At 39.4% G+C, this 12,578-nt stretch overlaps 1 protein-coding gene and 1 long non-coding RNA gene across 4 annotated transcripts in view; both read right to left on the reverse strand.

The window, feature by feature from the left end:
* ddhd1a (DDHD domain containing 1a) overlaps positions 1-12,061 on the reverse strand; it is a 30,136-nt gene extending 18,075 nt beyond the window's left edge. For 2 of the 3 annotated variants that reach the window (XM_074661620.1, XM_074661619.1), the window contains exons 1-2: positions 10,690-12,061; positions 7,952-8,128 (exon numbers count right to left, since the gene is read on the reverse strand). In XM_074661620.1, coding sequence (XP_074517721.1) covers positions 7,952-8,128; positions 10,690-11,557 — 1,045 coding nt within the window. In that variant the 5' untranslated portion in view covers positions 11,558-12,061. Of the gene's footprint in view, positions 1-412; positions 515-7,951; positions 8,129-10,689 lie in introns of all 3 variants that reach the window. The other variant, XM_074661618.1, reaches the window with a different exon arrangement.
* On the reverse strand, positions 3,472-6,306 carry LOC141783969 (uncharacterized). Its single transcript, XR_012597391.1, has 2 exons — positions 4,748-6,306; positions 3,472-4,072 (listed from the first exon to the last, which is right to left on the reverse strand). It is a non-coding gene; the product is annotated as an uncharacterized LOC141783969 (long non-coding RNA).
* Positions 12,062-12,578: the final 517 nt, after the last annotated feature.

Genomic DNA, 12,578 nt, shown 5'->3' on the forward strand with positions numbered 1-12,578 from the left:
TTATTTATTTCACATCCACTGGTTTAAGGGGCCTTGCCCTAGCAGTTGAGTAAACCCTGTCGTCTATTCACTATCCCATCAAATGAGATGAGACACAGATACAGAAAGGTTTCCTCAAAAAGCAGAAACAGCAGTCGCACCAAACTATGGGTCACAGAACAAAGGGGGAAGTTCTAGCAACTAGGCCCAGTTAAGGCTGCAATGGAGAACTGGGAGAGCAGCCTAAAACCATTTTAACACAACCAATTCTAACTGAGCCTAGGTCTAGTTCTAGATATGAGATTGAACGGGTATGAACCACACCAGAAAGGAAAATCTAATTCCATAAGGACCTAGGAATGACTAGGAGAGGGGACACAAGCTAGCAGATCTAATACAGCAAAATAAAAAAGAACGTGGCATTTCACAGTACCTTGGCAGCGTTTGCGCTTGTGACATGTAGTTCTAGCACTCGTCTGATATCCGCTCCATTTGAACAGAAAGGGGAGGTAGAAAGGGGGCAGGTGGGAGAGAACTAACAACCAAGAGAGAGTGAGTAATGGCTATTACCTTGGCGTCAGTCACACAGGCTACCGCTGTCATCACTCTTGAACAGGCCAATCTATCAAGTAGCGCTGCTATCAGGTTACCACTTCAAGGCCCTGAACTGTGAAGCCTGTACTGGTAACTGATGGAGCCTGGTCAGACCCTCAAGCAATGCCTTAGTAATAGGCTGGGGTAATGCAGCGCTGCTTGACATCATGCCTAAGATGACTGAGGTAGCATCTGTTTTACACTCATTACAGAAATCTACTGTCTTCACTGTAAAGATCAATATGTCATGAAGTTTACCACCTTTTCAAAAACATTTGGGAATGTGTAACACACTTAGGGCTGCAACTAGCGATTATTTTCATTGTTGATTAATCTGTTGATTATTTTCTTGATTAATCAATTAGTTGTTTGGTCTATAATGTGTCAACAAACGGTGGAAAATGTCAATCAGTGTTTCCCTAAGCCCAACATGATGTACTCAAATGTCTTGATTTGTCCACAACACAAATATATTCAGTTTACTGTAATAGAGGAGTAAAGAAACCAGAAAATATTCACATTTAAGAAGCTGGAATCAGAGAATTTTCACTTTATTTTTCTTGAAATATTACTCAAATTGATTATCAAAATGGTTGGCAATTAATTTAATAGTTGACAACTAATCTATTAATCGATTAATTGTTGCAGTTCTAAATATACTGCTACTATTATAAAAAAAAGGCAGTATCCCTGGAAAAAAAAATTGTTTGTTAAATACCTATATTGTAGGTGGAGGTTCCTTTTCCACACAATACATGACTAAAATAATGAAAAAAAAACAATAAAAACAACTATATTGTACATTAAGTTGCACAACAACCACACATTAGTGAACATTGCAAAGAAATGAAACACAGATAATAATGATTAACAAACACAAAACCTTCAGCGTTCCTGACAGCATATTGTAGTACTCATGTTTTCATTTGGGTTAATAAATACAATGATGGTTAATATTTTGCATATTAGAAATATTTTATGAACCGATGTTGAATCCACTCATAGAGGAAGGAACATGCTGACAACAAACAAACAAATATATCTATAAGAGTATAATGTTACTCTTACTTGGAGCTGGACAGATGAGAAAAAATATATGCAGTGTTGTAAAATACAATCTTTCTGTAGGGAGGACAATGGGTGAACTGTAGCATTTTAGAGAGAGATAAGTAAAGATGACATTCACTGTTATGTTATTTTACTTTGAAAAGTTATTGTAGATTAATAAAAGAATGTAAAAACATAATTGATGCACCAGTTCTTGTAATTGTGCTTAAATGTTCCAGTAACTGGAGTCCAGGCACTGGTATAAGAGTGATACGATGGGAAAGAATTTCTCCTCAAGTATGAATGACTTTATAACATAATACTAAATTAATCATGTGGCAATTAGCTGGACCAAATAATGTTTTCTGTCAGCAATTTAAATCCTACACTGACAAGACTTTATGGTTTGATGGTAAACTAATCCAAATTTTATCATACTGTTCAAAAAATATTTTAAAATGTTGTGTGCTATGATCTTAATAACACACATCACAACACTTACAGTACAAATATAAACACTAATGAACGGAGATTAAATGATAAGTTATTTATAAAATATCATAGATATTGGTAAATATTGGTTGAATTGAAATAATTAGTCAAATTCAATAATTCATTACATACCAGATAAAATCAAAACCAAACTTACAGCAGATCTATATTCATTAAAACCACTCAATCGGTCGTAATTGGATGTCTTGATCTGACATTTAAAAAGACCTTCTCTGCATTTGTTAATCAAATCAGCAAAGTCTACGTCTGACTAAACCCCACATCCCGTGATAACACAGACATTAGACTTGCAAATGTCAGCAGTGTCTTCCTAAGCAGAGGTGAGAGGCTGAAGAGGAGGAAGAGGAGGAGGAGAGACCTGCTGAGTGCACAGGAAGTTTTGCTGTAAAAGCTATCAGTAAAGTCCATTTGAGCATTACAGCACTGATGGATCCATCCATAAATAGGTGTTCCCTAATGACTGGAAGATCTACTACGAGCAGAATCCTCACATAATGAGAAACAATTCATTGTGGTAGTTTGCAGAGTATGACCATCCTTGGGGTTTAGATCACACTACATGATGTTTGGGGTCACCTGAAGGCAAGTTTAGACAATCTAATATTGATTTAAAGTGAAAGACTGATGATGATTTCAAACATATTTGATATCTTACATACATGTGACGACCAAATCTAACTGACTTCCGACAAGAAAATAAATATATCAAACATTTTAAAAATCCAAAGAGCTGGTTATTAGATGAGCAATTTCCGTTTCTTTAAAGCATGTGTCAGTCATCAATCATGCAGTGTGTTCCCAGCCCCATGTGTTGATTCAATAAATATGCAGCTGAATATGTATTGTACACAAACGAGCACGTGGGCCTTGCCTACCTCGAACATACCAAAAGTGTTATGCTGACAGATGACCCTGTGCCAAGCCCGCTGGCTTCATTTTTCCTTTGACGTCTGAGCGGCCTGACAGACTGGGACACACCCTGTAGTTTCCACCACAAGCTTACATACATACACACGCACGCACACACACACACACATACACACACACACACACAGGAGATCCTTAAAGTGAAAGGATGCCAGGGATCCTCCTCTAATTAAATGTTTTGTTCCTCATTCGTTCATCTCTGTAAATTACAAATAGGGTTGTAACGGTAAAACGCTATCAAGGTATACCGTGGTATGAAAGTTGATGGTTATCATACCGTGTACATTTGCTCATTAGTGTGTGTGTGAGTTAAAGGTACAGACAGTCTGGCTGCACTGTCGCCCACCTACAGTATATGTTAATTGTTAATTTTCTTAAGACATTAGTTCAAAAGTTCACCGCCTGATATTATTTTTCATTTAGTAGTTAATGACATACTACAGTACTGCTAACATATAGAACTAACATGCTTTAGTTATATAACATATTATAGTGACATGCTATTTCTTTTTTTAATCAGGTTTATAATTCGGTTTATCATAATTCTGTTCTCATTCATTTAAGGGTCATTGTAACTGATACTTCTACTAGGGCTGCACGATTATGGCCAAAATGATAGTAAAGATTATTTTGATCAATATTGAGATCACGATTATTTATCACAATTATTCATTGATTTTAGTGACGGCATATTTTTATTACTGCACTTTCACATTAAAATAAAAAAGCACCGCTTTCACTACAAATTAGGGCTGCACAATGTTGGAAATGAGAAACAATGACAATGCACTATTTTTTTTCCTGCAATATGAAAAGTACAGCAATATTCATCCTACCCCTTTGTTAGCTACATTTTAAAGTTAAATGCATCAGTCTGGTGCACTTTGAGAGCAAAACTAGCAACATTAAGAGGCTAGATAAACAATGTTATGCTCTCAGTTTAATCATAAACATATTGGTTGTATAGATAATACCTATCCCAAAAATGAAGCCAAAACATCTTGATCGCCAGCTGGTGACTGGCTGTTAGTTTAGGAAGCGCTTGATTTGATATGCAGCAGAGTTTTCTATGAGCAGAACACGCATTTTAAACGTCAATATTGCAGGCAATCGCTATTAATATTCGATTAATTGTGCAGCCCTAACTACTACTACTTCTACTACTAATGCAAATTGTGTAATACCATATACAAGGTTATTATGAATCCATGATATTTTCTGAGATAGTTATCATACCTTGAAAATCTCACACCGTTACAACCCTAATTGCATAAACATTTTCCTCAGTTTTGGTTAGAAAATAGCATTGGCACCATTAGGCTAAGAAAAGAATCTGCTGATCAAAATTGGCCAATGGAAATCAAAACATTAAAAGACATTTTCAGGCAACTGTCAACTTTACTCTGTGCTAAAATGGCAACAGTCACTCTTTAAAGAGAGCTAGTAACAGTAAAACAGAAACATTAATAAGGAATGATGAATTTGGGAGGAGAAAGACAATTGTAAATTGTCTATACAGGTAAATACTGTAACTTTTGATCAGACATCGAAGCTCTTTTGATTGAGGAAATACATTTGTGAAGGATAATTTATCATTTCAAGCTCACAAAAGCCATCAAATCCTTATTTCTTCTGATGTATGAAAGAACTACCACTAGTTCTTTATGACTACAGCACTAAAACTGACCATTGATCTTTCTTTAGTAGAATATACTACTAAACCATATCACGCATAAATTATTTTACTTCTGATTCTGCCTTCCTTCTTTACGATTCATTAAGAATAAGCAGAAAAGTACATTTGCATCATGAGGGAACAGGACATTCGTGCACTTTTTGTATCTAGCAGTCCTGCCAACGTTATGATGTTATGCCTGCATAGCACGCTGTAATGTCTCCCTGCTTTACTAACCTTTCGTCTCAGCGAGCTACTCAGACACAAAGAGATAGAAGAGAGGAGAGAGTAGAGATAGGGATGGGGAGAGATAGCAAGGGAAATGTATGTACTGCAGCACTGAGTGCAGCTCACCGGCTTTATGGTCCATTTATCAATTGTAATGCAGTTCAAGGTAGCCCGCTTATGGCTCCAAGTGCTTCAGATTATTAGCTCCAAGATGAAATACTCTACTGTAAAGGCTCCCTGTAATAAAGACCGAAACAGGGTGAATTAACAGGATCTATCGCTCACTTTGCTTTCACACTCTGCTAAATATAGGAGTGGAAAACAATCTGCCAACAAAGGCAGCAGGAGGCTTTCAAACAGATGCTCACTGTTTCTGGTCCCATGCATTAAAAGGGAATTATACGAGCATGTAAAAAGTAGGGGTGGGAAAAAAATGTACCTATGTATTGCACTTTTTTTTTTTTTTTTACAATTTTGAAATCAATTTTTTAATGCCAGAATCAATATATTTGCTTCATTTGAGTCTCAGTAACGTGACGTCATATCTGTCCCATATCTGTCAACCAAAACAAACCGCAGCGAGCCAAAATGTAGAAAACGTCTGCGTGGATAAGACCTGCACCCTCACATTTTAAATTCAGAGTGGTAAACACTACACATAGAGTAAAATATGGAATCACTTTGGGTTTCACACTTTGTATGAAAAGCAGAGCTAGACATCATCTGGTAAAGCTGCATGCTAATTCTGTCATGGACAGGAAACGTCATGGTATTTTTGGTAAGGGCGTCACTCTCATCTCTGTGGTTAAATTGGCCGACTTTACAACTGTAGTGCACCCATATACTGACATTTATGTTAAATGCATTCAAACGGCCCCGATGGAGCTGATAATGGATGTATAAAGAGAATGGAGCTGGCGGGAGAGCTAGCGACGGATTTGGCAAAGTTAGCGGAAGTATACACGTGTGGCTACGTCCTTTTTTTAAAATAAGGTGTTCCCAAAGGGAACTGTATATAAAAAATACATATATGGAAATAAGATTGATTGGATTATATTCACCAGAAGTACAAAACAGTACATGTCCCTTATAAATTACAAAGAAATACCACTAATTTGTGAGAGAAATGTATTTATTCTTTGATTTTTGGGTTGCTGAATTTTTTTTTTATAAATAATGCCTGACAATGACTGATATATTTGACTTCAGGACATCTCTGACTACATACATGCTGAAAATCAAACATTTTAATGTATTAATTTAGATATTTTCCAAAGTAAAAGTCCCTAGAATTGTTTGATTTAACTTTTTCCCATGGTCTAGTGTTAAAAAGTTAACAAAAATCGCAATAAATCGTAATATCGAATCGCAATACTAAAAAATTGCAATACATATCAACTCAGCACCCAAGTAGCTTGAGAGTATCAAATCGGGAGATAGGTGTGTCGTTCCAGCCCTAGTAAAAATACAGCAGGGATTGGGTTTTAATAACATATATTAAGGTAAGTGTATGTACTTATTTCTCAGTAACGGAGTAGAATTATACTGCACTATTCACCCTTGCAGAAGCTCACCCACTAGACAAGCTAAGGTCATATGATCTGTGTGTTGTGCAATAGAGGGCCCCCTTCCACAATATTTCACACTGACCTGGCTTGCAGATAATCTGACTGTGAGCCTTCTGTCCTCTGTGACTGTTTATATGCCTGCTTCCACAGTGTCCATGTGTACATGTACACAAATGCTTGCGGACCAGCCGTGACCCTCCAGTTTTAATTAAAAACTTCTGTGATTCAGTTCAGATCAGTGCTGACAGCTACGCCGAAAACATGACACAAAGAGTGACGATGCGAGCAAGGCTGTAGTCACTTTCTTCTGCTCTGTTGATGTCTTTATTTATAGGCTTTAATTTATTCTGAATAGGGCGGAGTGACAGTATCCTGACATGTCAGTTACAGTGTGCTAGAAACAAGGCAAGCAAAAAAAGAGACCTACTGAGGCTTTGTGCAATTAACAGCAATTTAACAGTTCATTATGCAGTTATTATTTAAATAGAATCATTCAGGGTTACAGGAAACAAGGTTAATTTGATGATTAACTGCTATTAATTGATTTTCAAGCTTTGCATAAATGTTACAGATTATATTTGTGATGATTTCATGTCTCTCACACATATTTGTTCAGTTTTAATGATGCAGACAGATAAATATTTTCTCGCTCACTTTAACAGTTGCTGTGTCTTTTTCTCTCTGCTTCCCTCTGTTTATCTGGCACATTCACACACCCACACATTCATCACCACTGAAGGTCCCGTAGATCTGGCTGCCTTAAGGAGGCCGCTGAATCAAAGAGACTCTTTCTTATTGCCCTTCACGGCCTAAGTCTGCTACATTTTGTCTGAGCCAGAGAGACGTGCCTTAATGTACGAGCTGCACCTGCTTTGCATTGGGGAGGATGACGTGACAAAAAACCTACAGTCACGTGAATGGGAGCACCTGCGCCATTCATTTCTGTTGACTGTGTATCGGCTGTCACATAATTCACTGTTTATGACTCACTGTGCTTTTCTTCTGCTTTTGTTGTGTAAATTATGACTTTTTAAGGGAATTTATTACAAAGAATGCCAATGAAAGCAATGCATCTACTCACTGCCCTAACACAGCACTATATAGGTGTGCTTTTACGAGATACTGCCAGCCTGGAATAAAAATACTGCAGGGTTGGTGAATGCAGCAGTAAAGTACTGAGCAATAATGTGTTTTGGCCTACCCCACACCACACTCTGACTCTATCACAACATTCACTCTCAAATGTAGTTAAAATCAAGTTATCAGCTGTGTTTATTTATTCAGACTTTCATTACCAGAATGGATGCTTCTTTGCTGTGTTGTCTAAAAGATCTTTCTAGATTTAATGGCTTCTGCCACACATTCCTTAAAAAAATCATACAAACTTCTTCTTCTACCCTTTCCCTTCCCGTTCTCTCACCATCTTTGCTGTCGACGGTCCTGACCACCAAGTCCGTCTCGAAGCTGTCCTGCATTTGTTGTCCGCGGAAATGGTTCAGGTGCTCGTGCTCGATGAGGTCGCTTTCCTCTTCCTCTAACGGGAGCCAGGTGCCATCGATAAACCACTGGCCTCTCATGACTGGAATATGGTCTTGTTCTGTAAAAGACAGTAATAATAGCAAAGATTTAGATACAAAAGAATGGCTTAACTGTGGGGATGGACATTTTTGGAGCCATGAGCCTATGGTGGAATATTTCAGGGCTGCAACTAACTATTATTTTCACTGTCAATTAATCGATTAGTTGTTTGGTCTATAAAATGTCAGAAAATGGTGAAACATGTCACTGTTTCCCAAAGCCCAAGTCCAAATGTCTTGTTTTGTCCATCAAAGATATTCAGTGTACTGTCATAGAGGAGTAAAGGAACCAGAAAATATTCATATTTAAGAAGCTGGAATCAGAGAATTTTGACTTTTTTTCTTAAAAAATTACTCCAACCGATTAATCGATTATCAAAAATATTTGGCGATTAATTTAATAGTTGATAACTAATTGATTAATTGCTGCAGCTCTAGAATATTTACCTAAATAAAGTAATTTTACAGTTTATTTTGCTCTTTATGGTGCTGTTGTGAGTGTGGGGGCGGGTGACGCCGTGCACTCCCGTGCCAAATGTTTCACACCAATCTACTAATCTAAAAGTGGTGGTAACATGCCAAGTTATGCAGAAATGTGCTAACAAAGACAGGAAAGAGGAAGTCTGCAAGCTAGTAAATTTCCATGTAAACAATGCTTGATTCGAAATGCTTTAGTCACTTTTTAGTAACTGACTGAGTGCATCACTTTGTCTTTCAGAATGTGTGTTAGATGACGGAAACTGATTTCCATTTAACTCAACAAGTCTGGCAATTCCAGTAGGGACAAGTCTCAGTGGCAAATGGAGCGAGGCCAGTTTTGATTACAGTCTTCAGTGACATATTATTAACTGATTCTCTGGTGGTGAATAAGATTGTAATGGCAGTTCTGCATGTAGGCATACTTTTCAAAAGACAGAGTGAGACAGCTCATCTGGACAAATGTAAAAACACATGAGCATACTCTTATTTATGGACAGAGAGGCCCACAACAACGCTAAGGCTAAGATAGACCCACAAAAAAAGACACAGATAGAGGCTCACAGTAGATACTATTCACTCGTTTGTTAAGGTGGTTCATGTCTGGTCAGAAAAGATAAGTCTGTGCGCTTCACATAACATGATGTTTCAAGTTCCCATGAAGTGATAAGGGACCTTTTCACCTTGTTAGAACATAAAGCCTTTCAAAGCCTTATTCTTTGTATTTTTATGGATGTTTTACTTCTTGGATTACAGTATATCAACATCCTCTCTTCTCCACGTCTCCCATTATACGAACCTCTCTCTTCCTAACTGATATGCTGCATTAGTTTCCATCTCAAAGGGTCATAAATGTCAACATGACACTGTGTCTACAAGCTGAGGGTCTGAGCTGACTAAAAAAAAAAAGGCCTTACATCCACAGCATGAACATTGAGTAAAATAACTGCTTCTCTAAATGTCACTTGGTGTTAACCTTCAAAAAGAACCAGCTACCCATAAACCCTTCCATCGAGGTCAGGCTTTTGCGGAGGCTCTATAGTGACCGCCTTCGTTTGTTCCCTGCCTTTTCCTGGAAATCTCCATGAATTAGTTAGCACAGATCAGCTGAGCCCAATAGACTGACTTCCTGGGTTGTTTCCCAAAAGACAAGGCCAAGTAATTACTTAACCAGGGAGAAAGAACTGTGAAACAATGCAGGAGGCAGCCAGTAAACTGAACTGAGTGGATAATCAAATGCTAGTTTGTGTCTTTTACTGGAGCAGGGATGGATGTTACATGGAATAAGCACCTGACTTTGTGAGTGGCTGTGGGTCATTAACCTGCATGATGTCAGGCATCAGAATATAAAGTATATATTTAAAACAAATTCTCAGGTCCATTCTTACTCAACCCGGCAATCTCTAGATCTTCATCCTCCTAAATTCCTCACTAGTAGAGGTCAATTTTCGATAAGATTTAGGGGAACCAAATTATGGAGTAGCGTTTCACATCTATCGATAAACTGTTCATCTGTCAAATGTTTCAAAAGTCGCTTTAAAGGGTCATTTAATTGCTATCTTGTAATTGCTTTTCCTCATGTTGTCCATGTATCTGTTTTTATGTTTTTTATTTTTTCCCACTCACAATGTTGTTTGGTTATGATTGCCCAGAAATCATTATAGATATTTAAATCAATATCCTCCTCACAAACACTAACCATACACTTCCACGCAACACACACAAACTCTCACACACACACACACCTTTTTTGATATATTTACTGTATTGTTATTGTTGTTGTTATACATATATCTTGTCCTAATTGTTTGTTATCACTATTATGTAATCTATTATTTCTTTATATTAATATTGTCTCTAGGTGGATGCTTCAGATAAACCCAGTGTTTTTTTTTTTGCCTCTTCCTGCACTGTATATTATTCATTTATGTTTTTTGTTATGTTGTATAGTCTTAAATTGTGCAAAACAAATAAACAATAAACAATATGAGGTGTAGGTGCACAACAGGAGTTATGGAAATGCAGTGTGATGCTTTTGAGACATGCCACCAGGAAATTTGTAACAACTGCAAAGCAAAAAATATGATATTTAAATGATACTCACGCTTCCAGTAAACAGGATTGCACTCCCTCTCTTTGACATCCACCTCATAGAGCCCTCCTCGGACACACACAGGCTCCACGTTGATCTCAATGCTGTCAATGTCCCTCTCCTCCGAGGACACGGTGGATGTGTCCAGGGACCCCTGGCCTCCGTGCACACTGCTGGTCCTCGTCTCCACCTGCACCACCACCGCTGCACCGTTCAGTCCTCTGCTCTCCACGCCGTTATTACTACCGCACTCATCCTCCACACCACCACTGATCCTGGATCCTGCTGCACCACCAGGGTTCAGCTCACAGTATTTCCGAAACATGCGCTCAATGTTAAGCGAGTCATGCCCGACAAAGCACTTCCACGTTTTCTTGTCCTCCTTGTAGAACCACCGCACCTCCTCGGCACCGAGCTCCGTCACCACCTCGTTGAAGCGGTGTCTGGAGCTGTTGGACCGAGACCTCTTCCTCCTCTCGAACAACGGACCCGCGTTGTTCCCACCGTCGTTGTCGCTGTACTCCAGAGAGCTGCTGTCCTCCAGGAGGAAGGCTGCCGTTGGAGAGGTGCTGCTGCTGCTCAGGTCCAACAGCAGCCCGTCCTGCTGCTGCTGCTGGTTGATGGTGGTGTTGTTGTTGTTGTGGTGTCTGGTGGCGTGGAGCACCAGTCCCGTCTGGACCGAGGACATCCCCGCTTGTATGGTGTCGTCCATGGGACTCATCTCGTCGTCGTGACAGCACGGAAACACATCGCTTCCCAACAGATCCCACTGCTTCTTGTTGTTGTTGTTGTTGGTAGCGTCGTCGATGCTGAGAGGTGAGCCTCTACTGTCGGTGCTCAAAGTGGAGGTTGTGATGTTGAAACTGCTCATAACTAACATGGGCAACCCAACCTCACTGTCTGCTGCCACTTCACATGAACACAAGCTCTCACTTCACAACAGCAGCTATGACAACAAGGTTTCATACTGGTGTTAAAATGGTAATTTCAACTAAATTAAAACACCTCCAGCAACGCATTACCGTCCCTAACATCAGCTAGCTTAGCTTGTTAGCATGCTAGCTATGCTAAGCTAACGAAGCCGGTTGTAGCTTATTAGCAAGTCCGCAACGGTTGCAACCGGAAAACCAACCGTTTCTCCTCTCCTCTCTTTAACTAACTCACATAAAGCCTTTGTCACACCACTTTCCTTTAGTCGCGTTAAGTCCAGCTTGATAACACGACAGTCTTCATACTTTCTGTGTGTTGTGTGTCTCTGTGGAATAACAGATTCATTCGTTGTCCAAACAAACCCTCGCATAGAGACAGCAGCGCTGTAGTGTGCGTGTGTGCAGCTTGACAGCTGACGCATAGATCACAGGATGCACTCGTGAACGCGTACGTAGAAATGCGCGAACGTGCGCGGACATGACGACATCCACTCCCGTTCCTTATAATAATGCATTCTTCTTATTGTCCGCTAGTGATGTGTCGGTCACGAACGAACCGGCTAAAAGAGCCGGCTCTTTTAAAGGGACTGTTTGTAACTTTCAGAAATGCTTGTTAACAGTGACATCTGTGGCTGTTTCGTCAACGAAAGTCAGCGTCAGGCTCGCGCTTGCTCTCTCTAAATAGACATGAACGAGAATTGCTCAAAACAGTGAGGCGACACACATCAGCTAAAACCACAATATCACTCTATATTTCACCTGCTTGGCAGTAATGTTAGCTGACCAGACGAAGGTCTCTCCATGAACATGATTTAGATCTGATCCTAGTGTTGGCTTTTCCTCCTTCAGCCTCCCGACCAGGAAAAGGGGAGACACTGGCACCCGGTCGGAGACGATAACGTTTCTCTCTGCGGAGCCCCGTCACTTCACAAGACACAGAAAACCTCTGTTGGTCTGGAGGAGCTGCAGCAG

Source organism: Sebastes fasciatus, chromosome 15 (assembly GCF_043250625.1).
Source record: "Sebastes fasciatus isolate fSebFas1 chromosome 15, fSebFas1.pri, whole genome shotgun sequence".
Taxonomy (NCBI): Eukaryota; Metazoa; Chordata; class Actinopteri; order Perciformes; family Sebastidae; genus Sebastes; species Sebastes fasciatus.